Below are 26,817 nucleotides of genomic sequence, written 5' to 3' on the forward strand. Positions count from 1 at the left end.
GGGTTTTTTGTTGTTTGTTGGGTTCAGGTTTTTTTCCCCAAAGTACTCTCTGACAAAGACTCATCTGTAGCACAATCATTGTGCAGAAGGCTTCCTGCAGAATCACAGAATGAATCAGGCTGGAAAAGACCTCCAAGATCATCAAGTCCAGCCTCTCACCCAGCACCATCCAACCAACTCAACCATGGCACTGAGTGCCTCATCCAGGCTCTTTTTAAACACTTCCAGGGATGGTGACTCTACCACCTCCCTGGGCAGCCCATCCCAATGGCCAATCTCTCTTTCTGGGAAGAATTTCTTCCTCACATCCAGCCCAAACCTCCCCTGGTGCAGCTTGAGTCTGTGTCCTCTCCTTCTGTCACTGCTTGCCTGGGAGAAGAGACCAACCCCCACCTGGCTGCAACCTCCCTTCAGGCAGTTGTAGAGAGCAATAAGGTCTGCCCTGAGCCTCCTCTTCTCCAGGCTAAACACCCCCAGCTCCCTCAGCCTCTCCTCACAGGGCTGTGCTCCAGACCCCTCCCCAGCCTTGGTGCCCTTCTCTGGACACGTTCCAGCATCTCAACATCTTTTTTTAACTGGTTGACTGTCAACTGACCATGAGCCAGCAGTGTGCCCAGGTGGCCAAGAAAGCCAATGGCATCCTGGCTTGGATCAGAAACAGGGTGGGCAGCAGGGACAGGAGGTGACCATCCCCCTGTGCTCAGCACTGGGGAGGCCACACCTCGAGTGCTGTGTTCAGTTCCCCTCACTACAAGAGGGACATTGAAGGGCTGGAGCATGTCCAGAGAGGAGCAAAAAGGCTCCTGAAGGGCCTGGAGCCCATGGCCCACAAGGAGTATCTGAGGGAGCTGGGGGTGTTCGGTCTGCAGGAGACCTCATCACTCTACAAGTACATGAAGGGAGGTTGCAGTGAGGAGGGGGCAGCCTCTTCTCCTTGATGTCAAGCAACAGGACCAGAAAAAATGGTTACAAGCTGGGCCAGGGGAGGTTTAGGCTGGATATTAGGAAATATTTCTTCACTGAAAGGGTTCTCAAACATTGGGATGGTCTGCCCAGGGCAGTGGTGACATGTGGAGCTGGCCCTTAGGGACATGGTTTGGTGTTGACCCTTCAGTGCTGGGTCAAAGTTGGGACTGGATGAGCTTCAAGATCTCTTCCAACCAGATCTATTCTGAGTTTCTGTGAAATGCAGGCTGTAGACCAAAGTCTTCAAAATACAGAAATACTGTTTTTTAGCTGGGGTAAACTAGTCAGGTTTGGGTTATTGAAGTAGCTGATGATTAGTTATGTGGTGCTTCAAAATCTTTAGAGTTTAACAACATGGGATTAAGAGTAATGATTGAAATTCTTCAACACAAGTTCTTGGAAGGATTTGTTTTTCTTTGAGGGTTTTGGTTTTTTTCCTGTTGTTGTTGCTGCTGTTTGGTCTTTTTTCTGTTGCTTGCTTGTTCTCCCCCACCCAGAACCCAGCACACACATTGGAAATGGCTTTCAAGTTCTCTCAAAACAGCAGCATCACTTCATTCTTAATGGGACTGCAGGATGGTCACATCTCTCATTCTCCTGAGAAGGCTGATTTGCCCTTTTCGGATACTTGAACTCCTTGTGCAAATGGAAGAAATAAATTAGTATTTTGGGCAGGTTCTGCAAAGAAGAGAGATGATGCTTCTGTGGTTAGCAACCTAGGTCAGCACTGTAGTGTCTGTCCTGGGAGCTGCCTGAGTGTCACAGAATGGTAGAGTTAGAAGGGACCTTAAAGATCATCCAGCTCCAATCCCCCTGCCCTAGGCAGGGACACCTCCCACCAGCCCAGGTTGCTCAAGATCTCATTGGGCCTGGCCTGGAACACCTCCAGGGAGGAAGCTTTTTCATAGCAGAGGCAAAAGTCCCTTTCAGTGTCAGACATAAACCAGGATTTAATTCTACAACTACTCAGTGAATATTCTGCACAGGACTTCTCCCTGCCAGGTTACTTAGGTGGACTTGAACTAAATGAGAGAGAAGATCTCTGAAACAGTTTATTTAAGGGATGTCACCGTGACTTCATTGTAACTGTACCAGGTATATTTAGTTGTAGGCATGTCCTTGGAAAGATCCTGTTCTGCTTGTCAAACAGTTTTAGGAAGACTCAAATCCTCCATTCACATAACTGAGATTCAACTTCCAAGTGCAAATTCCATCATGAATTGCACAGTGTGCAGTATGCATCTCAGCACCATTAGTGCTGCTGAATGCCACAGCCCCTTTGAATGTCAATTCCTTTAGCTGTAGGTATTTCAGGTGCAAGTTTCTGTAGATGTTTCTTTTCTGGTGCCCTTGCTAGTTTCAATTACATTTCTAAAAGCAGCATAGGGTGAAACAGTAAATGCAAGCATAAACACACTGACTGTACAAGTATTTTACAGAATTGCAGAAGCATACACATGAAAGACAACCAGAAAGGAAACACCAATTACTCCAAGAAGATAATAAAAGTCTAAGCTGACCTTGACAGTTGCAGAGCCTGGGAAATCAGCAAAGTGCCGACTCAGGTTCTAAGTGACCTTGTTCAAAGTAAACAGCAAGTCCATGTGGCATTTCCAGATTGAAAACCAGAAGTAGAAAAAAGGAACAGCCTTCAACTCTTAGCACTTTCAGCCCACTATGAAACTAAAGTTACTTCCTGCCTATTTCCCCCTCAGAAAAACCACATGGAGTAAGACAGAGATGTTTGCTGCTTTGATTGTCCCCATTTTCAGACCAGCAGAAACTGGACAGGCACTCAGGGAGCTTCTCTTTAAGCAGACTTCAGATGCAGTGGTTCAAAACACCTGTAGTTGTAGCAGATTTGGTTGATGAGAAGCAGTCAGCCCCTTCTCCTAGAGGACTTTGTGTTAAGAAGAAAAAAGAATAAGGCAATAGCACAAAAAATGAGCACAGTCCTACCCTGATAGAGTAGGGCATTAGCTAGAGCAAACAAAACCCCCAAAACAGTCACTCTGGGAAGCAACACAGACATCTCCAAAAGTTGGCCCCACCAAACCATACAGGTTTTGCATAAACCCCAATTTCAACTGCACTATCCTGCAGCTGAACACAGAACCTTCAGCCAGTTCATTCAGAGGTCTTCCTCTCTGGCAGAGCAGAATTTCCATGAAGGAGAAAGTTTCCTTGGCCTCTTTGCAGTTCTCTAGCGGGTAAGACTGGTGATGGGCAGCTGCAGTACCAGAGGCCAAAGCTCCTGAAAGGAGAGCTCACATGCAAGCTAAGCCCTAAAAACATTTAGCAGGACAACAGATGTGAATACCTTCCTGAGCCTCAAAAAAAAAAAAATTAGTTCTTTAAAAATTGAGCAGGGAGGAGACAGCAATGTCCATTTCTCTCAAAAATCACAACCAGGACAGCATTGGACTCACAACTGAACTGGAAGCCAGAACATCTTAAAAGTTTAGTGATAGTGAAAGATAACCACAAACTGGTCCTCAAGGTCCTAAAAGACTCAATGGTAGAGCAGTATCAGGTTTCAAGAAGCAAGAGCTTCTTATGCTCCCATTCTCTCCATATCTCATACAAAGTTCGCCACTTATCTCAGGCTAGCACTCCAGTACAGAGGGAAGACTTCACCAGCTCTCCTGACAGGGCTATCTGGGAAGCTATAAGCCAGATCTAGACAGAAACTCTCTGAAAGAGTGGTTTACTTCACAAAGTATTCTAAAGCCTGTTGTATAGTTTTTGAGTATGATCAGTGCAGCTAAAGAAAGCATGGCTCATGTTTCAAAGGACTACTAAGTGAGAAGGTGGACAGCATCTTATCAAGACACAAGAAAGGCAAGAGATAAGAAAAAGCATTTGTATAAACATCTGAATCTGTGGCAGAAGGTTAGCAGGGCCACACCACAAAGGACCACACAGTTTCTTGCCCTCTCTAACCACCTCTGTGTACATTGAGAGCACTGGCTGGCAGACCACAGCTGGCTAAGGAAGGACACATCTTTGTCTAGTCCTTTCTTGTAGCACAAGGAAAAGGTCAGCTCAGTTTCCTCAAGCTGCTATGCAAGTCTCCTCAGCCATTGGAAAGCAAAGGAAAAACTGCATGGAAGCATCAAGCCTTCTAGCAAAGTGGCATTTATAAAAAGTACTTTCTTTCCCACGGGTTTGATTTGTGCATTTGTAAAAAACATTCAATTAATCTTCAACTCACAGAACTATCCATACTGCTTTAAAATGACTAAGTTACAATTGCTGAGCACTTAGAGACACTGGGGCATTTAATTAATGGCTTGGAAGGATGATGAGCAGTAGGCAGTGGTATCTTGACCAACATCACAATTGTACTATCCAAGAGGAAGCCAGAGAGTTTCAACCAGATTCAAGCAAGCAAAGCTGCTGGGCAGTGCCACGGCAGGCAAGGTTTGATGCACAAACGCCAAGCAAAATACAAAGGCAAACAGACTCACTGCAGAAGGTTTAGGTTAGTCACTCCTTGAGGAAACACTTCAGCTCCCCTGGAAGAGTTCAGCAGGGATCTCTGCTCAATCACAGCTTTAATCAACAAAATAAACACCACCGACAATGCATTTGACTACAAGGAAGAATTAACCAATGCAAACAGTTGTTGGGTAATAGCCTCAGTCTGGAATATGTGTTGCAGTACTGAAGCCACCACCACCTCTGAACAAAGACACTGCAAAGGGGTAAAGTTCAGAGTCCCACAGACCCATGGAAGGAAGAATTTTCTAGGACATTTACAATGCAACTGTTACCCATGAATGGAGAATGACAGATGACAGAAAGTATAACCCAACAGTTACTGCCGGGAAGATACAGCATGTGGGAAAGCATACAAAAGAAAGTATCTGACCACTTAACCTACACAAAGGATCTCAAAGCAAAGAACTGCAAACTCCTCTGAAAGAGACACCACTTTTACACAGACAAGCACATGGGGAGCAGGGAACAGGTAATGCTGAGAGAAAGGGGTCTGGAGTGTGATGTCCAGTTCACACCCAAGCCCCAGACCCTCCAAAGCTGCCCTCTCCACAGCTCCCTGCAGGCAGGCTGATGAACAGGGCTACTGCTTTCAGCTCCAAGGATGGCTTCAGGCACACACAGAATTTAGTGGACTACACTGTTTACATCTGCAGAAGGTGTCTCCAGTTGCATGTAGGTTTAGTAAAGGTCTTCCCTGCTTAAGTATTGCAGTAGTTTCCCCTGAAAAAAAGGGACACAGCCAAATTGGTTTGGGTCTGCGGTTTTGGTTTTTCTGTTTGGTTTGGGTTTTCCTCCTTTCCCCTTCCTTGCAGGAATTTTCTAAATAAGTGAGAGGCATCACAGCTCTCTACGTGCTCCTTCCTCCAATCTGAAATAGCCTCAACACAGCAAAGCAATAGCAGCCATTCCCAAACCTCAGGTGCTGGGTTTTGGGTTTTGTTTCCAACAGATTTGCTGTATCTGGGGCAATGCCAAATGCCATCCAAGGTATTATAATGTTTAAAAGCTCAATACAGAATTTGAACAATTGAAGATGGAACTACAATTGCAGCAAGCAGAGTAAACAGCTGTGTTTATTTTAGGCTAATATGGTAGAGAAAAGAGTTTAATTTCATAACCACACTGGGAAGCATGCAGTGGAACTAATGGGCTTTTACAAGGGATTTTACAACCCCCAAATACAAAACTCTGGGCTTTAAGGGACTTACACATGCCCTGATCCATTAAGTACAACCCTAAACTGCTCCCCACAGGCTACTGGGTAGAGAGGGTAGTCCTGACAGAGCTCTTCAGAGGCAGTAATACAAATGAACAGACCAAAATCTACTCAAAATGGTTAGTGATGCTCTACTGTCAGACTGGTTTAAATATGGTGGTGGTAGGTGGACTGACTGGGGACAGCTGCAGGACAGAGAAAGAACTCAAAGGAAATGCACGTCACCAAGCTGCTCTCCATTTTGCCCTTCACCTGACCTCCTCTGGAAAATCCACTGAATCAAGGAAACACCTCACAAAGGAAAAAAGATCTGCAAGGCAAAAAAAAAAAAAAAAAAAAAAACACACCAAACCTAACAGTTGCAGCCAAACCTTACAACAAAAGCTTGGTATTCTCAAGCTATCTCAGCAACACATCTTCAGTAATTACCCAAAGACAAATCACTTCATTCTAAGTACAAGGGAAGGGACAGAAACTGCCAGAACATGTCAGCTGCAGATGAAACAACTGTTACCTATTAGCCTGGTCTCACAGCACACATCCAGCAGCCCAGCCTCAGCAGAGTGGACCAGCCTATCTTGGTTTAGTGCCAAACACATGCAAGATGCACTAAAAACTTAAAGACAGCTCCACAAGAGACTATTTGGCACATCTGATGGCAAAGAGTACTTCCTGGCCTGGAAAGTCCCCAGATGTGCAAGGGAAGAGGCAGTAGCATGGTCTAAATTGGATGTCATCAGTCTGTCATCAGATCAGCTCAGCTGTTAACCCCTCAAGTGTTTTATTACAGCTACCTTCTAACTAAGGCTTGCACAAAAAAACCCAAACAGAAGGATGTGGCAGGTGTTCCAGAATCCATACCGGCTAAGGTACTGACTGAGTGTAAACCGCAATGCCCCTGAAATCATTCTGCTCCACACATCACAAGAGAAACAACCAACCACCACCATAACATTTGTTTATGTCCGATGCTTCAAATCATCTCTACGCTCAGACCTAAGAGCTGCCAGCTCCTGAGGCTGCCACGTGCTCCCTGCTCCTTTTGTATCTGCCAGTTCAAACATGAAGGAAGGAAAAGCATCATAATCCCTCTTGGCCTCTTTCAGAGAGCTGTCTCTCGGAGATACTACTGTAATGACAGCAAAACACCAACCAACTTGCCAAGCTGAGTGCAGACAGATCTCAGCCAGTACCAAAGAGGCTACTATGCTCCTGAATTAAGCCTGGAAAGGCACCAGGCACTTTGCCACTGCTACACCACTGGGAAAGCTGACAGCACTTCTCACAGGAGCCTGGCCCAGCCTCCCTGTGCTAGCACCAAGGTAAGGAGCACTCTCTGCACATTGTTTTTTGCATGCCAGCCAGAACCAGCAGAGTTCAAACCCAGACAGTGCCCCCCAGCAGCTAACAACCAATACTCCACAGAAAAGAGCAAGGATCTCTATCCTATAAGAGCCTGGCATGTTCAACATTTATGACCCAAGTCACCTCGTGTCAGTTAGCTCCTCTACATTTCAGGCCTCTAAGCATTCCACCAGCAGGGCAGTATGTTTTGTTTGACTGTTAAGGTAACCTGACATGTTGCTTGTTGCTGACACAGAAGCTGAGGAAAGTGGTATTTGGCAAAGAAAGCTTTAAAAAACAAAATACCAGGGCATAGAATCTGACATAAAAATGTTAAACATTAGCCTTTTGATGTTTATCCTCCCTTCTTAGCAAAGAAAAGTCACGTCTGACCAGAGTTTGAGGCTGGGATTTTCAAAGAAAACCAAGGTAGGGGACAAATATTGCTCTAATTAAATAGGAATTGAATCCTTACCTCCCCTCTTTGAAAATTCCTGCCTAAAGCTCTACAGAAAGAGTAACCCTTGTGCTAGTGTTTAAGAGCAGATGACCAAGCTAACAGCTATTTTAATTAAAAAGCACAGCCCTGCTGCCTGAAAAGGTTTTCTGCTCAAGACAAACATTTGCTTCTTAAGCTAGCTCCCAACACTGGAGTTATTTGGTGGAGTCAGCTGTTAGCACACTGAGCTTCCCTCCAGACAAAGGTTGCCTACTTTTTCAAACATACATTTCACTGGAGCCCCCTTTTCAGGGGAAGACAAAGCCTAAGTAAATAGAACTGCCATGGGAGTCTCACCTTCCCAGCCTCAGCAGCAGAAATAATGGAAAAAGGCAAGCAGGCCAAGCCTGCTACTGAAGCACTATAATGCAAATCCTCCAAAAGCCACTTGAGCATGGGCAGAGTGTGTCCCCTGGACCCAGAGACTCACCCCCCAACTCCTGATGCAGCATGTCAGGAGCAAAGTGTGCAAAGGACTTAGTGCAAATCTAAATGTCTGCTGTAAGACTTTCCTGAAATGCCATTTGGGCCAAAGGCAGATTCCTGACAAGCCTCTGGAACACTGCAAGCTTTTCACAGTGAGCTAAAAGTCTTGCTCAGCCAAGAAAAACAAAAGCAAATTTACAGCCTTTTATGTTGTTCACTACATCACTTTAGTACCCAAACTCTCAAGTCATCTTTCTTGACACACAGCCTCACAGGTTCAATCAACAGAGTTAAAAAAGGTGCATCTTAAACAAAGCCTTCTTTCTTTATATGACTTACAGTCTGGAATAATCAAGTAGCCTTTAAATTCCCAGAGGGCTTCATGGTGTCCTGGGGAAGGACAAACTGACCTTCCATGTGGCATTACAGCCCTGGACTGCCATCACTCCCTCTGCATCCTTTCACCCATAAGACCGCTCAGTGAATTTTAATCCCTGACCCCAGACCAAACAAAAAACAAAAAAAAAAAACACCAACCCAAAAACCTGCTGGATGGGCATTTTACTACATTAATAAGCCAAGGAACAACGGATACAAACTCAAACACAAAAGGTTTCACCTCAGCATGAGGAGGAACTTCACAGTGAGGGTGACAGAGCCCTGGAACAGGCTGCCCAGAGAGGTTGTGGAGTCTCCTTCTCTGGAGACTTTCTGCACCCATCTGGATGCATTCCTGTGCAGACTGCCCTGGCTGATCCTGCTCTGGCACGGGGGGTTGGACTTGATGACCTCTGGAGGTCCCTTCCAACCTCTAACATTCTGAGACTCTGTGATTAGTGAGTTAAAGTGGCACACTCCAACAAATGCAAGAGCAAGGTCAGAGGGAGGGTTAAGAGTGGCTGGGAGCAGGAAGAGAAGGCAAAGACATCCTCCTCCTTAGAGCACAGTGAGCCCATCAGGCCGGTTCAGCGCCAGCAGAACAGCAGCATAGAGCAGTCCTCACGTAGTACAGACATTAGCCAGGATTTTGGGCTATTTCCGACTCAGATCACACTTCAAACACACCAAATTCTCTGGCCTGCCATGGACAGAGGAATAAATGTGTGTCAGTCTTTCAAGAAGGCATTCTGATCTATTTCCAAGAGCAGGCGAGCTTGGTTGCGCATCTCACAACATGATGCCTTGAAAGGACCCAACAAACACTGTTTCTGACAGGATTTAGCCTAGGACAAGATAAAGTCACCCTTCAGCAAACAATCAGTTCACTGTCAGCAACATGAAAGACCTGGGGCAGTTTCACCAAAACCTAACCAGGATTTGTCTTGCCAGTTACAGATTTATGAGGTTGACAATCACTATAACCATATGAAATAGGAGAACTTTGATGGTGACAGCAGGAATTTCTAGTCATTGTTTCTAAAAGGCAAGATTTTTATCTTGCTTTTCTGAAAGAAAACAGCAAAATGAGAAAGAAAAGGTGAGCACTGCAACATTAAACAAACAAACAAAAAAAAAGTAGTGTGCTCTGTCTAAGGGGTAGGAAGTAAGACCAAAATCAGCCTCTCAAAAGCTGGATTCTAGTAGCAAGCAGAAAAAAAAAAAAACATTGATTAAAAAAAATGCATAGTTATGTAGCACAGCTTACCACCTGTCATGGAATTACAAGAGGCAGACAGTCACCCAAATGAACTGAGTCAGATTCTGTTTCAGTAAAGGATGCCTTTTTGGAGTCTCCATCTCTGGAGATACTAAAAACCACCTGGATGTGTTCCTGTGTGATCTGCTCTAGGTGACCCTGCTCTGGCAGGGGGGTGGGTCTGGATGATCTCTCAAGGTCCCTTCCAACCCGCAGCATTCTGTGATGCCTCAATATTCCTTTACACAAAGCTATCCCTTGTCAGAGGCAGTACAGCTCCTTGAATTTTCTAGCAAGGAACAGGAGTGGTTTCTCTATGCCACACAGCACAAACCATATTATCTACCATGCCAGATCATCATCCACAGCGTGGAAGATGATTCAAGACTAAAACTGAACAGACCCATTGACATTTTCCCAAGATTAATTGACAAGTAAGTATTTGAAAGAAGAGACTGCAGAAGAACTGTTGTGAAGTCAGCACAACCACACCGTGAAGTGCTTTTAGAAAATTTAACATCCTTTCCTATTTGGCTGACATTTGACTTATAAACATGCAGCTCTGGGCCCTTGGTTTTCAAGCAGCACACGATGTCCCCTAACCCCAAGGTCTGATTGGAAGCTTTTGATTTCCTGAAGTGTTCCCTCTCACAGTTGAACACTGTTGGGCTATAAGCATTTATCAGGACAGACTCCAGAAGGGTTGTTCACTCAGCTCTCCCCTCTTCACTTACCTTAGAGACTATTTACAACATTATAAACCATGGTTGTGCGAAGCATGGACCTCCGCTTATAAAACATTTCCTTATTGCCAAGTAGCTTTTTTATTTAATTGTAGTTTACTTCTGTCAGCTGCAATTTAACCTTGAATTAAGCCATCTCGCCTCAAATCTAGCCTAGCAGTACTTCCTCTACCTTCCCTGGCTTGCACCCTGTCTCCGTGTCACCCTTCGTGTCTCTGAGCTGGTTGTGCACTGTTATCCTGCACCTTCTTGGTCAGGAAAGGCATTAGAGTCCACTCAGAGAAATGAGCTTCTTTTAAGGGAACACTACTGAGATAACACAGCAGAGTGACTGCTGGGATGACCTGCCAGACCATATTAGAACAAGAGGCATTCAAACGACTTGCAAGTTGTTTGTCTACTTGCTCTATATGACTACATTCACTGTGGAGCTGGAGAGAACTCTGGAGTCTCATGGGACACCAACTGCCTCCACATTTATTGGGTAAAATGAGTATTACAGATACAAGATGCAAATTCTTAAAGTTCTTAAACTCTCACCTAGCCGAGAGTGGCTTCCAAGTAAAGCAACAGAGAGATGGCCCCAGACAAAGCCCTCCAAGGCCACTCAGATCAGCAGTCACACTGCAGAGGAATGACTATCAGAAACTGGCACTGTTCACTTCAGACAACACAGTTCAGCTCCCCAGAAGCCATAAGGCTTATTGTTCAAACAGCCAAGCTTCTGTTTCTTAAACAGTGAGACCAGAGTTAGTTCCAAACTGACCTGACCCTTCAGGTCTAGAAAGTCAACGGCCTTCAGATGTCATCATCCAAACCCACTGCTGCACTGATAAACCTTAACTTTACCACAAAAAAGGGAAAGTCTCAGAAAGCCTAGTCCATGAAATTGTTTTAGAAAGCCACAAGAACATAAGGCTTGGGGGGGGGGGGGGGAGGGGATCCCCTCCCTTTCCAGATTTTTCCCAAAAGGAAGCATCCTTCTTCCACACAAAGTTTTCTGGTGAGTCTGTCCACACAGAAGAACGATGCAGGTCTAAATTTTTTCCCTATGACAGGGGAAGCCATAAGAGGCTCAGAGAGTTCAGAACTGCCACAACTGCACTGGTACAGAACTTCAGTAGTTAATCAGAGAGACAATCTACCACAAAACCAAACAGAACCACAGCCTATTACCACCAAGATCCCTTCCAGGTGAGTTGCAGAAGTCATCCCCAGCTGGCAGCAGCTATCCACTCAAACACTGTGAGGCAAGCTAAATTTATGATGCCTCTGCAAAACAAAACAACCCCTTGTAGGTTATAGACTGACACTGCACACAACCATGATCCATCATATCCTCTATGCTTCAGAAATAAGCCTGAGATTAATTTACTACTTACAGATGCTAGAAGCCATAACAAGGTTTGCAATTTCTGTGGGAGGGAGCAAGATTTTAGAGGTCATTGAAGGGTTGTTGGCTCTGCACCCAAGCTCTCTTTATGCAGGTTTCACTTTTTGGAGGATTTATGGACATACAAACAGAAGTAGTAGAGAAGCAAAGGTACTTGCTCATTAAGGGGAGGACTCATTTTCTCCTATTTATACCTAGTTTCAAAGAGCTATGCAAGTAGTGGTCCAGTTCATTCTTTTATGTGGCTTTAACTTCACTTAAGAATTCATTTTTTAAGTTAATGAGGGGTTTTGACTGGCAGCCTCCTTTGCAGTTAATGACAACTGGTTTGTAATGGGAACAATGCTCTCTGCAAAGAAAAGGCAGAACATGAAACCTCTGTTCTCTAATAGTCAAAACTCCTTCACAGGGCATTCATCTGAACCAACAATCACTACAGATGTTTTGGTTTCAACCATAATATTTTCTAGGTACAGAGGAAAATGTGGTAAAGCTTCTTCAGATTCTGAGAAGCTACCTCAGGCTTAGCTCCAAAACAACTATCCCAAATTTACTTTACAGAGGGGGAAACCCAAAAAAAACCCAACCAAAAAAAAAAAAAATCAATCACATACTGAGTCTGTATCTGGTTTCCACTTTTTGGGTTGTTTTTTCACCTATGATTTTGAAAGAAGGGCAAAACTATACTCAACTAGAAAAGCATGCCAGCAAAGAATGACTTGTATGACCAAAAAACTCCAAAACACACCCACCCCGAACCCAGAAGTATTTGTTTATTTTTGAGGTATGGAGACATTTTGTGACTGAAGTTGACACTCAATTTCCTGCAAGCTGCTTCTTTACATCACACAATATTCTCTTGAAATTCACACATTTTTTCCCCTAGAGACTCAGACTAAAGCAGACTCATTTAGGAAGCAAAACCAGCTTTGCTAGTCAGAGCCCTCCAGATAAAAATCAGTCACATCAGGAAAGTAACAGTAGCAAAAACATAAGCTTCCCATACATATACTCTTCTTCCCTCCCTTTCTCCCACCTATGTCTCCTTTCACCTGTGCCCTGTTCCTCAGAAGCATTACTATTACCTGTGTGAGGATCACCCCCAAAGGTATCAGCCAGGCATCACTTACATGCAGATGCCTGTAAACAGCAAAGCCATGTTTTGTACATTTGGAATCACAGAATCAGCCAGGTTGGAAGAGACCTCCAAGACCACCAAGTCCAACCAATCACCCAACCCTATCTAATCAACCAGACCATGGCACTGAGTGCCTCATCCAGGCTCTTCTTAAACACCTCAAGGGACCTCTACCCCACCACCTCCCTCAGCAGCCCATCCCAATGGCCAATCTCTCTGTCTGGGAAGAACTTCTTTCTAAGATTAAGCCTAAACCTCCCCCTGCACAGCTTGAGACTGTGTCCTCTTGTTCTGGTGCTGCTTGCCTGGGAGAAGAGACCAACCCCCACCTGGCTGCAACCTCCCTTCAAGTAGTGGATATCCTCTTAGAAGGTCATCCCCACAAGCAGAAGTGCAGCCCTGGTAGGGCTCAAGGCTCATGGCACCTGCCTGCCAGACCCACGTGTACACGGGCCTGTAGCACTGCCTGGTGTGAGGAGAAATTGCCCTCCGTTGTGGCAGCTTTGATGCAAACCCTTTTCTTTTAACAGTCCCCCTGCCATCTGCCCCCCAGACTGCATTTCACCTCAACCTGAGGAGAAACTTCTTTACAGTGAGGGTGACAGAGCACTGGAACAGGCTCCCCAGGGGTGTTGTAGAGTCTCCTTCTCCAGAGACTTTCAAAACCCACCTGGATGCATTCCTGTGTGGACTATCCTAAGTGATCCTGCTCTGGCAGCAGGGTTGGACCTGATGATCTCTTGAGGTCCCTTCCAACCTCTGATATACTGTGATAACCAGGCCCAGATGTGAGCTGCACTCAGGGGGATGTAACTCCAGCTGCAGGCTGAGGGCAGGGCAGAAAGCACTGCCTGTGCTTTCTGCAGTACCTACCTGTCCACTGCGGCGGGCAGCGGCAGTTGTAGGTGTTGACGCCGTCCACGCACACACCCCCGTTCTGGCAGTTGTGGTTCGGGCAGTCGTCAACATTGTGCCCACAGATGGTTCCCTCGAAACCTGGGCAAAGCAGAAACACAACAGGGTGACATGGGTTTCCAGCCTCTTTGGAACAGAAGTCTGGAAGTTTGGAACCCTTCGTGCAGCACCCTCCCCTCGTTTTTGCCGTACACGCTGTTAACCCAATCCTGATGCATCTCAAGGTACCACGCTGACCGCAGACTTTGGGGAATGCCTTTGCTGATGGTATGCAGGTCAGATGACACTGTTAAAACACTACTGGGGGAAGGGGGGAGTGTAGATGGACAAATAGGTTTTCACAACCAAAAAGAAGAGGGTATTTTTTCTTCAAGTGTCATTCAAAATGAAGTGGAGACCAAGGCATTTAGTTTACTATTAGGTAAGCATCTCACTGCCCAACAAGCAGCAGTTAGGGCATCAGCTGGGGTGAGTTTTTCCCATGGCAAAATAAGTGCCTGGTGTTCACTTCATAAATACCTCATCACAGTTCATATGAGTTGGTTATGTCACAGAAAGATCCTCTCTGCTTTGAAAAATGAGTTTCCAAACTCCTGGTTTGGCCCTCTTCAGTGCTGGGCAGAACAAGTCAATCAACAAATGAGCCACCACCCAACTGATGCTTATATACTAAGCCTTGATTGAAAACCAGATGATCTTCACTGCTTCCCAGTGAAGATCAAGGCTCCCAATGAAGGTAGACTGGCAAAACATCCCTGATAGACCTCACTCCTTTCCAATAAGGCAAAGTGGGGACTGTAGCCCATCTTCCTGTCAATGTCCCCTGATTTACTTCATGCCTCATTAAATAAACCTGCCATTTCTGCTGGATGAGAGAGAGCTATCTATCAAAGCACAAGTGGATGCATGCTAATGTGGGTGAAGTAAATGATTCCAGAACACACATGTTAATTAAAATCATCATCTCTGCCTCTTCACTGCTTTGGAATGCAATATAAACATGACACAGTCCTCTCATCCAGAACTATGCTTTAACCCCTCTGCTTTTGATGCCCTGTTCCAGACGCTTCCAAAACATCTGTGTCACATCACATAGAGCCTCTAAGCAACATCTGGGCCAGCACAGATCATGCTGTGTGGCAGATGAGGCTGGGACCATGAAGCTCTAATGCAGTTTCCCCAGGCTACCACTACTCTCAAGAGACTTGAGATGATTCATACTCATTCTCCACTGCTTGAACTTCTCCCATACTACAGGTTGGAGTCCGAAGCTGAAGCGCTGCTGCCAAGCTGTATCAAGTGCATTAGCATCCATCAGCAAGGAAGAACAAACACAACATAAAAACAAATAAAGGACCCTGTCCCTTCATAGCCCCTCCCACCTTCATCCAAAAATTTCATGGCAGTAGGGAAGGTTAAAAGGAAGAGGAAATATACCATGGTCAGTCTGAATCCTCATCACTCCAGCAGCGGCCTTCCTGGCAAAACTGCTGAGGAGCAGCTATCCAGAAGTACAATTACTATCAGATCACTATGTTTAAAGCTGTCTAAAGCTTCCATGCATGACCCAATGCTCAGCTGTAAAACACAGAGGTGTCCTATCAGCCTGCTTGTCAGCTTGAGGAGAAACATCCCACTGGCTGCAGACTGCACTCACACCAGCAGTGTGATCAACAGGGAAACACACCCAGAACCACAAACGGGGAAGGTTTGTAAGTTCTTACCCTTGCAGCTGGGGCAATATGAAGGCCTACCCTACTTTCTAGTAAACAAATTCCTAACAGCAGGCATTTAATTAAAACTCTCTCACTTTAACTTTAAAGCAGCTCAGTGATTTTCAGTAATAAATAAAATCTCTGTGATATTAAACACTCGCTGAACCGTTGTTCATTTTCACATTTTAACCAGCTACACTACCTCCTAGGAGCTAGTCCACAGGCATCCCATGCAAAGGTAGAAAACCATTAGTCCCACAGTAAAAGCTGGAGAATTAGACTAGTGACAGCAGAATAGAGAGAGGAGAGGGGAAAAAAAAAAAAAAAAAAAAGAGCTCCCATAAAACCACAATGTTGCTAAAGATTGGAGAGAAATGACAGAGGGCCAACTGTGCTCAGTCAAACGATGTCCACGGGAAAGAGACTCAGGAAGGGCTGGAATGGTGAGGATGACACTATTCTGAGTGCACAGCTGAAGAAAACACAAGTTTCCTTTTTGGTAACTTCCCAACACTCAATTCCCCTTCAAATCTGTCTTGCTCTGAAGAACAACTTCAGCTTCATTTCAGCACAGCCCAAAGCTGTAAAGGCATGATTTCTGTGTCCTCTTCAAGCCCAGCTTGCACTGCAATATCCTTACCTGCTTATTTTGTAAATAAAGCTCTCCTAGTGAAGCTTTCACTCTTAACATCAGTCATTGAGAGTCCTGGGTGTTTGGGCCAATGCACCTACCTTTGAGCACAAGCAGCAGAAAGCTACTCTGGGCTTTTCTTAAGCTGGCTCCCAGGGTCTGATTTTCTAGTTACATAACCTGACTCTTTTCCACAAGCCAAAAAAATTCACTGCTTGGATATATTTGGACACCTGACACCGTTTCCTGTTCCCCCCCTGTGCTGGGACTCACACGTTGTCCTTTGCTCCTCTCCCTCTCTCCAAGGGAATAGTTTGTAATACATATCCTGACTTTTGCTCTGTATCTCCAAGCACAGCAAACTAAGGAATGAGAACCTCAGGGGGAAAAGAATTCCCATTGCTAACAGCATGTTGTTCCTCCTCTCTTGTATGGACGGATACAAGCGGATAATTTTACTCCCACATCATCTGCCATCTCCACCCCATTCCACAGCACCATATTCAATTCCTTTCAGTTTTAATCCTTAGCCTTATTTCAACCTATCAATTTACCCCACCTTTCTGCAGGACTCATTAGCCCCATTAGATATGGGGACAGGAAATTATACCTGAATGAAAACAATTAAGTTATTGTCAGATTCAGAAGCCTGCTGACAAGACGAATATCAACAGAGTATTAAAAACTGACCTGCACCACTTTATACATACAATTAAGGTACTGCAAGCCTGGTGCCCAACAGCAGCTGCCTGTGTGCTCAGCAAGCAGCTCATCTCTCAGTTCCATCAAGCAAGGCCTCCTCCACTGCAGGGAATCTCAGGGTGCCTGCTAGACCTCAACAAGGATGCTCAGGGCGCAGCACAGCGTGACGTGATGCTCCGCTACGAACCGGCGTGAGGCTGCTTCCTCTTCCCAGGAAGTGTTCCAGCTCTCATAAACAGCCTGCTCCAGCCTGACAGATCGCTTCCTGAACAAGCCCTTGGAATTCCCTAGGGTCCTTATCTTAGTTAATGGGTAATTATTTTGATGGATAACAATGAATAATCACTTTCCCAGCTAAGGACTTCCTCTATGGACTTGTTTAACATTCCATTAAAGGTTGGTTGCCAAACAAACTCCTTTTTTGTCAAATATTTATGGCTACAAGCTCATTTTTGTGTTTAAAGGAGTTGCTAAATGCTTCAGGTTAAACCTCTCACAGAAGTAATTTTTTTTTTCCCTCTACTACAACACTGTTATGATTGACCTAACACGCTCACTTGTCTACAACCTTGTTTTTATCTAAATCAAAGCCCAGAGGAAAAATTATTACACTGGAGGGACAGAAGATAAGAAGTTACCTTTCATTCTGATGTAATGCTGGTAGAGTATATAACTCCTCACTTACACCTGCCACCAAACACCTCCTATAACACAACTTCATGAGTTACCTAATGCAAGATCTGTTTGTGTAAATCCTTGAATGAAATGGGAATCTCAGAATTTGAAACAGCAGCTTGACTGAACTGTACATAAACAGTACTTGGAGGACCATTGAAAAAGCTGCTGTGATACACAACTCCAGATTGTAGGCTTCCTCTATGAATTTTCAAGCTCTCACTGTCATGCATCTACAAAAAAACCCTCCTGAATTTACTGAAAAGCAAAGAAGAAAACATCTACAGGAAGCAAGAACTTATTTTTGGGGCCAAGTCAAGGAGTAACCTAATTATGCTTAAATTGCTGGTTGGGCACAGTTTGTTTAAAGCGTTTTCACAAGACACAAGATGCAAAATCAAATCAAAAAACATTCCAGCAGTTCAGGATGTAACTGCCTCCTGCCTCTACAGCCATAAGGCTGAGCTATGGTAACTTGCATAGGCAGTCCAGAAGGAAAGGCTAGAGCAATTCCATTTATAGTCACAGTCTCATCGGCACAGCTCCAATTCAGAGCAGAAATCTGAAGAGGAATTTCTAGTCCATACTCTTGGCACTGCCTTCCAGATGAGCAGGCCTTGCTCACATCTCTTTCCTGGGCGTGACAGACCACCAGTTCTCTTCACTTTCTGTTGACCTTTCCTTCCCAGACAGAACCTTTTCCAACACTTCAGAAATGTCATGCTGCTTGTTTGACTGGAAGGAGGAACGAAATGGCTGGGTGCCTCGCCTTTATCAGAGTTTAATGTAAGCATTCTGGCCTCTCCAACTTCTCTTCTGCTGTTTCTCAAACGACTGGGTTTAAAAATCAAGCTAGCAAAGCAACATGGCCAACTTAAACAAATAGAGGAAATACAGAAGTGAAGGCTCTCACCTCCTTCTATACACATTGTGTAACAAGTCCAAAAAAGCTGCTAATAATCCCAAATGTGTGTGAGCAGTGTGGGTGTTTAACTGTTACTACAGTGATCTCATTTTCACTTCCTGAGCAGAGTTTGGACAGCCCACACACTTGTCTAAGGGAAAACGTGCTCCTACCCAGGCCCATGCCCTTTTCACAGTCACAAACTGTCTTATCAGCTCTATAGCATCAAGGCCTTTGAACTCCATCATCATCTCCTCTTCCCCCATCACACTCTTTCTACAGGAGATCTTACAGTTGCTAAACAGATCTAAGACAATTTGAAATTTCTGATGGAGCATGTTAATCCAGAGATACATAGTTTACAACTTCATTTTGAAAAGGTGGAAGGCAGAGCAGCAATGAATTTCCTGGGAGCAGCTGTTAGCTGAGATACAATATTCTGAAACAGCCTGCATGTACCAACACTCTTTCTTCAAGCATGGTTAGAAATGGTTGCTTTCTCAGAACAGTAAAGATGATACACCCTTCTATTTTAACTTTGACTTTCCCCAGGTTTTCAAAGTCACCTGCTGCTCCCACAACCCAGAAAGCAGTCGAGCAGGCACTAGCTAAGGTTGGCAATGGACATTTAAGGTCAGTTGAGCCAACACTTCAAGACAAAGTCTCCAAAGACACAGCATTTTGCAGAAGTTAATCCCATATACTCCAGATGATCCCCACCAGCTCTGCATTCACCCTAAACAATGCAAGGCAGCTCCATCTTTCCCATAAGCAAAAGAAAAATGCTTAAGGGAAGAGAGTTTACGTTTCCAGATTACCACACACCAAGCATTCGTGTGCCAAACTGCAATACACTTAAGTAGGAAGTCTAGTCAAAAGCATTTCCAAACAATTGGTTTCCCATGGACTGAATTACTCAGTTAAAAAAAAAAAAAAAAACACACAAACAACATGAGGCTAAAAAAACCTTCTGATATGCAAAGACAATTAGTATTGCCCTGCCCCGTGGTCAGTGTGACAAGTGATGGGGAAGAACAGGATGGGATGAGACCACCAGGGTCCCAACCAGGTGACACAGGAACGTTTGTAGAGATGAGTGCTTTGGTGACTGGAGCCAGCTTGATGCTCAAAACCAATACAGCCCATGAGCCAGAGTAAGCAATTCACCCCTGCTGTGGCTGGACTCAGGGCAGCTAGCAGCATCACTAAATAGGCAAATACAGTTCATCTCGAGATTTAAGCCAAAAAGGGTGTGCAGAGCTGGAAACAGTATCTCACAAGATTTGTTGGAACTAGAGGAGAAAAAGGAGGGGAATAGAATATGTTGGAAGGGTAAAGCATTAGAAGGAAAAAGACACAGGTTCACCATGCACACCCTAAAGTGAATGGCAGCCTTTGCTGACTCAAAGCCATGAATTTGTAGAGGTTTGTGCTCAGGGAGCTTCATCTTTCAGATGCCAACCTGCCTCACCATTCCTGCCTATTTGATTCTCTGCCTCTAGTTAGGTTCCAAAGAAATCTGTCATTTCTAGCCTTCTTCCCTTCTACGTGATGACACTTAGACATTAACAACAGCCCTGCAGAGCTGCTTGCCTTGCTGAGCTTTCTCCCCTCCATTACACGAACATCACATGGAAATGGAGAGGATTTTTGGGAAGAGCACAAGCAGGACTTGAGCGACAAGACTGCAAACCCAAGCGCTTTGCAGAAGCTTCATTTACCTGGCAGGCAGTTGCACTCGAAGCTGAAGTCGCTGGTTTGATGACAAGTCCCTCCATTCATGCAGGGTGAGGGGGAGCAGGGCACATAAATGCTCTCGCAGCGCTGCCCTGTGTAGCCTGGCTTGCACTGGCACCGGTATGAGCCGGGCAGATTAACACAGGTCCCACCGTGCTGACAAAGGCCTGCTGTGGCACATTCATTCACATCTATCTCACACTTCTGCCCCATGTAGCCAGCCAGGCAGATGCAGGAGAACTTATTTCCAGATACAGTACACGTGCTGCCATTGGCACAAGGTTGAGATGTACAGGCATCAATCCACTGGCAATCTTTTCCTGTAGGATCAAGACAGAGCACTCTGTTATTTGTACGCAAAACAGTTTGTTTGGTTTTTGGGTGTTTTTTTTGTTGTTGTTGTTTTTTATGCTACCTTAAAATAATTGTGGTACTAAATCTTAAAAGTTAGAACAAACTTATGTCTGCATTTTACAGCATTATATTCGAAATTACAATCTATTTGTGGTTACAGTACAAAGCTGTTTTATTTACAGAGTAGCAGCAAGATACACAATGTTGTGATTCATAAAAATTAGCCATGGCCTCAAATCATACTGCACAGTGACAGTCCCTCTTCTATGACCCCTTCAAGAATGAAAGGGGTGAGGCATCCAGTTATAGTTTTCCCATAGAAAGATTTTGCTGGCCAAGTTTACTACATTTTTTTTCTAGAAGGTAGACTCTGAGCTCAAAGTTGAACAGCCACTCCGGAGCTGCTTCTGCAGTCAGTTTTCCCATGTGGACAACTCCACAAGACCTAAATGTCTTTGTGCTTACGTGTAAAGGGTAGGGAGTTCGATTCCCTACCCTTCTTTGCTTTTTTTGGTCATGAAGTCACTTAGGCTTCTTCTCATTTCCTGTGCTGGAGCTAGTAAATTTGAAAGCGCATTATGACTGCCCTAGAACATTCCAGGATGCAGTAATGGCCGAAGGAGGGGAGTCTGGAGGCACAAACGCAGCAAACCCACCTGTGTAACCCGGAGGACAGACACACTCATAGGTCTCCTGGCTGTGGGGGTAACAAGTTCCTCCGTTCAGGCAGGGCTGGGACATGTAGCAGAGGTGTGACTCCGAGTACTGGCACTCTTCTCCCGTGAAGCCCGGAGCACACTTGCAGGTGGGCTTCCCTATCAGGGGCGCCGTCTCGCACGTTCCCCCGTTCTTACAGGTGTTGCTTTCACAGGGGTTTCTGTACTGACAGTAGTCTCCAAGAAAGCCTTCTCGACACCTGCAACAGAGAGGAAATTACTTGCAGCACGTTCTCCTGGAGCTCTGCTGTCCTGGGAAGATTCTGGGAATGAAGTCCCATGAGCACCGAAAGCCTTGGAATTTGCCGTAATTGACGGCAATGCCAACAGACCTCAATGCTAACGTCACAGATGTAACAGGGCCTTCCTCTGGGATTGTCCCAAATGAGACCACAGACAACTTCAGCTCAAATTGTGACATTCCTCATTTCAAAACAAACAAATACTGCGGAGTTAAATCCAATGCAGGAACTCATTACCGCCCTTCCCTTCAAAACTTCAGTGACAGCCCAAGTGTTAAAAGACTGCTGAGGAACAATCAATTCCTTGCACCTCCTCTTATTCCAATAAGCATCCTTTTAAAGCAGAAAAATCAGGTTTAGTAATAGGTATTATCCACCTTCCAGAATCTTTCTAAACCTTGTTACAAACACAGCCTTCTGAGGGCCTGAAGATCTGTGGCAGATCTTTCCCCACCGCCCTCCCGTGAGACAGGAATATTCTCTTATCCTCTTGTTGATAAGTGCATCTGGGACTGTGACATGCTGAAGCCTGCACTCAGCTAGCAACACAAGCACTGAAGTCAGGTCTCCCACGCCCCTGGCTAGCACCCTAACGACAAGGTCATTGTTCCTCTGTCTCCCACAGAAAAACGAGTACACACACACTATCTGCAGCTAGGGCAATATTTTATACAAAGATCTGCGAATGCAGAATAATTGCAGTTATTTCTGTCTAACCTAAACTTATGTCAATACAGTCTGACTACACTTGTCAGCTGTAATCCATCTTTTAACTGGCCTTTGTACTACAAACTTTCCATTTAACCTCCAGCAGTACAGGACCCAGGCAAGCAAGCCTGCAAACCCCACCTCTGTGTCACCCACGGCTCCATTTGTTTTTTTCAGGGAGCAGAAAGCTGCAGGAAGAGATGCTGGATAAAAACAACACTTAGCATACAGGACTGGCCCCTTGCAGATTTTTCTGTAGTCTTTAGCTGTATGCTTTCATGGGTAAGTAACCCATGATACACACAATCTGAGAGAACACATCCTTTACTCCAAAAAAATGAAGAGGTGAACCTCAGATATGTTTTGGTCCAGAACAGGATTAATGAAATCTATGAATTGCCCACATCCAAAAATCTATGAATTGCTCACATCCAAACCCAAACCTTGAGTATGTTCTGTTCCAGAAGAGGATTAAATTAATTTATTAATTACCCAAATCCAAAAGGGAGGAGATTCAAATTGCAAGAAACACACAAAGTCACTAGTCAGCCCCACAAGAAGATAAGAAAGTAAGAGTAAAGAGAAGGCCTTTTGCTTGAGCACTTAGAAGTGGATGGTGGATTGAAAAAAACAACAACCAAAAAAACCCACAAACCCAAACAATCAACCCACAGAAAAAAAAAATTACAACAACAAAAATCCAAACAAACAAACATACAAACGCAAAGAAAACATGCCCCACCCAGCTGGATAGGCCTTAGAGTTCAGTTTAAAAATCAAACAACAGTCTTGAAGCTGTGTTTTAAAGAGAATAACACAGGGCCCTCCCTTTGTTTCAATGCTATTCAACACTTCTAGCAAGGAACAATAATAGAACACATCAATGCCAGTCGAAAATGCAGGTAAGGGGATGAGAAGTTCTTGATGGAGAGCAGGAACACAAACTGCTTAACAATGAAGTCAGCACACAAAGCACACTTCAGCATTGTGCAGTCATACATCTGGAAACAAAACACGTACAGCATCCTCCCCAAAACTGCAGGCTGATCTGGGAGAGACACACTTGTTCTGGGGGTTCCTAACAGTCTGCTGAACGTGAATTCAGGAATTCTTTGGATGTACAAAGAGCAAACATCAAGCAGGGGTAAATGAGATCATGCTACACCTCCTACTTGCATGGCACAACCACTACACCAGTTCTGGTGTCTGCTCTTTAAGAGGGAAGAGCTGAAGCGAGTTCAAAGAAGTCAACAGTAATGATTAATAGAAAACTCCTGGCATGAAGAAAAGCTCAGGTGGCTTAGTATTTATCAGGGAAAAGGGAAGGCAACTGTTAATCAGAAGCTCCAAGCACCCATAAAAACTCAGTTTTAACAACAACTCCCAGTCTAGAAGGTAGAGGGATAACAGAACTGAGCAGCTAAAAGCTCAAGCAAGATACACAGGGTCTCTCAGCAGTGGAGAGATACAATTGGAACACCACATTGAAGGTTGCAGTGGAATTTCTCCATCACTCCACCAGGATTGGCTGTTCCAGAAGGAGCATACATGCTAGTTCAAACACAGCTATTCAGGGAGGTTATTATCCCAGTTATGCAAGAGGTCATTACTAGATGACCGCAACTGTTTTTTCTCATGTTAAAGTTTATTAACTAGCTTTAGCCATATGTCTAAAGCAGGAACATCATAGATGTGCATAATTGTGATTTACCATGCCCCACACACCCAAATTAGGCTCCTTCCACCGTACCTTAATACTTTCAAGATGGTGCCCAAAATAGAGATGAAAGAAGAGTTTTTTCATGGCAAGGCAGGATTAATAAAGCTACAGAAAACAGACCCTGAGACAATACCATTTGCAGAATATCCTCTGTCTCTTGTGCCATCCTCAGCGTAACAGCTGACGGCTGTCAGTCAGCATAAGCTGCTGCCACAGCATGAGAGGCAGCCTTCAGGTATTCCAACCCTGAACCATGGCAGTTCCATAGGCTTCCTTTAACAACCCAAATCCCTCCTCAGTAGGAGTTAGAAATCAGCCCAAACGCCAGCAGGCTACAGCACAGCTTTGCAGGAGCTCGATCACACAGAAATCTGGCACCCAGCAAAGGCAGCTGTGCCAGAAGCTGCAGAACTGCTTGACTCCCACGGCATTCAAGCCTGCACATGGTGCACTGGCCAGCTCTGCTCTCAGATTGTCTGGATAAGTACAGTTAAATCATTTTCCTGGACATCTATATGCATGCTGATGAATGTGTAGAGTCTAACTGAACTTCAGTCCCAGAAGGCTTACACGGTTTCATTACAGGAATTTCTTTTGGTCCCACCACCACCACCAGTGATGGGGGGGTTTGGGCAGCTCAGCAGTCTTCAGTGCCAGCAGCACACCAACCTCCTCAGCCCAACAACAGCAGGCACAGGCCACATACTTTTGGTTCTCTTTATCATGGAAGGAAGAGCAACAAACAAGAACTTAACAGAAGCCCACCTAAGACATCCCATCAGGCAAACCAGAAGTCCTCCAACACGACCTGCCACTCCAGCAAATACAACACGAACCAAGACACATCTAACAGAGAAGTCCTAAAGTGCTTTTTCGCTGAAAGGCTGTAAACCAAGCCAGAAAGTCTAGAGGAACATCTCATGTTTTGTCCACAAGCAAACATCCCACCACAATAAGCCCTCTCTCCCACCTCCTGCACGCTCAGGGATGCTGCAAGGTGCATGGAACTGCTGCCCCTAGGTAACAGGAAGGAGGGAGCCTAAACACTGATTAATAATACTGCTGTTACAATTTAAAAAGAAAGTCAAGACTTGTGCTCTAACACTCAACCATCACCCACAAACAGCCCAGCAGTTTGTACACAAACATTCTGGTACAAAGCTGAAGGCTTGTCCTGGTATCTTTTGAGGCTGATCAGGAAAACAGGAGGGAATACCCCAGCAGGGAATAGCTAAAGCTCTTTTAACTTTAGCTCTTTCTGTGTGGAAAGAGAAAGCATTACAGAATGCCAGAGGGAAGATGTCTTGCTGTGGAAAGATGGTAGGTGAAGTATACATGGCCCTGGAACCCACCACTTAGATCTCCTCCTGGGCACACACTTAGGCAATTCTCCCCTCCAGTAAAACTCAGTGCAATCCTATCTGTTGTTCAAGAACAACAACAAAAAAACCCCAACGTTAATCTACAGTCCAGATTTTCAACCATGTCTCCTGTCCTCAACATTTTAAGGCACAAATACCAGTAATTTAGTTCTAAATGCTAGTGTAGACAAAACTGCAAACATTTGCCCCCGATTCATGTTGGGCACCACATTGTTCCGCTAAAAATAGAGGCGAACTCTGAAAAGGCAGGGTCTGAGTCCAAACTTCTTTAAAGGAGATGATTATCCTCAACTGCAACTCCAGCTTCCCACCACCCCTGCTCTGCTCTCATCCCAACCACTCTTTTTAGGAGGCGGGGGGAAAAAGAAAAAAAGGAAAAAAAAAAACAAAAAACACTTGTCTACAGAGCAGCTTAAAATCGTAGCAGCTTGTGTCAGCTCCAAATGACATGCTCAGAACAGGAAACCAAATCTTTTCCAAATAAAAGCCACTGCTTCTCCTCAGTTTTCCATCTAACCTTCAGAAATGGGAAGACGAAGTTTGTTCTGGCACTTTCTGGAAGCACATGCAGTCTCTTAACCTACTTCAGCAGGAATTTAATCTTTTAAGAACAAATTTCGCATACAACTTAATTCAAATCATGAATTCTGAAAGCAAGAGAGTTTGAAATGGGAAAATGTCCTGTGGGCTGCAACAGCTATGCAGCTGCTTCTAATTAAAGCTTCTCCTTTACTCTCTCTGGGCTGCTTTCCAGCACAAATACTTTAGTCAGAGCTCAGCCCTTTTTTTTTTTTTTTCCCCCCCCTCCTTTTCAGCTCCAGCCTGCATTTGCCTCAGCTCAGGCTCTCAGGGAACTGAGCAAAAGACATAAAAACAAAATGAAGGTATTTATCACAAGTTGAATCACCCACAACTCCACAGAACTGCATTCACTCTAACAATGCTACAAAGCCAAAGTAGAGGACTCACAGAAGCTGCATTTTTGGCTCTTCTGCCCTAAAACTACATTGAAGTTACTGCCCAATACTTAGTTCTCTCTTTCTTTCAAAGACTCCTGGAAAATATGTCTGGTGTGTTGGAAAAACCTTCTCATCTGCCACACTGTATTTGCTTGGGCACATTCTAGGACAGCTTCTCCAAATGCACCTTCTCGACTGTTTTACCCAGGCTGCCAGATGTTTGATTTTCATGGGAGTTTCAGAGTCGAGCCCAGTGATATCATCTGGAGATGCACAGAAGGAAGCAGATGGTTTTAATTTAAAATGTGAAGGGAAGAATTTCCTAGGAGTCTTGCTTCTCTTCCCCCCCCCCCCCCCCCCAAACACTCCCTTCACTTTGATTGGAAGATGCTTTAACAGGGAAGGAAGGGGAAAAAAAACACAGCCTGACTAATGTGAGAAGGGTCTCAGCTATTTTGCTACAGATTTTAACCAGACCTCCCTCTGACTCCCAGGTTCTGACTCCCACACCTACAGCACCTCTCAGGAGGGAGAACAGGATTCTCTGGTTAGCTTTACAAAGGCTCCTTCCCATGTCTCAAGGCTCCCATGC

At 44.8% G+C, this 26,817-nt stretch overlaps 1 protein-coding gene across 1 annotated transcript in view; it reads right to left on the reverse strand.

Annotated features, from left to right (window-relative positions):
- The window catches only part of NOTCH2 (notch receptor 2), a 103,876-nt gene that overhangs the window by 53,206 nt on the left and 23,853 nt on the right, over positions 1 to 26,817 (reverse strand). Inside the window, exons 7-9 of the mRNA XM_054384186.1 lie at positions 21,155 to 21,414; positions 20,129 to 20,464; positions 13,739 to 13,861 (exon numbers count right to left, since the gene is read on the reverse strand). Of these exons, the coding sequence (XP_054240161.1) occupies positions 13,739 to 13,861; positions 20,129 to 20,464; positions 21,155 to 21,414 (719 nt within the window). The remainder of the gene's footprint in view (positions 1 to 13,738; positions 13,862 to 20,128; positions 20,465 to 21,154; positions 21,415 to 26,817) is intronic.

This window comes from Indicator indicator, chromosome 10 (genome assembly GCF_027791375.1).
Source record: "Indicator indicator isolate 239-I01 chromosome 10, UM_Iind_1.1, whole genome shotgun sequence".
Lineage (NCBI taxonomy): Eukaryota > Metazoa > Chordata > Aves > Piciformes > Indicatoridae > Indicator > Indicator indicator.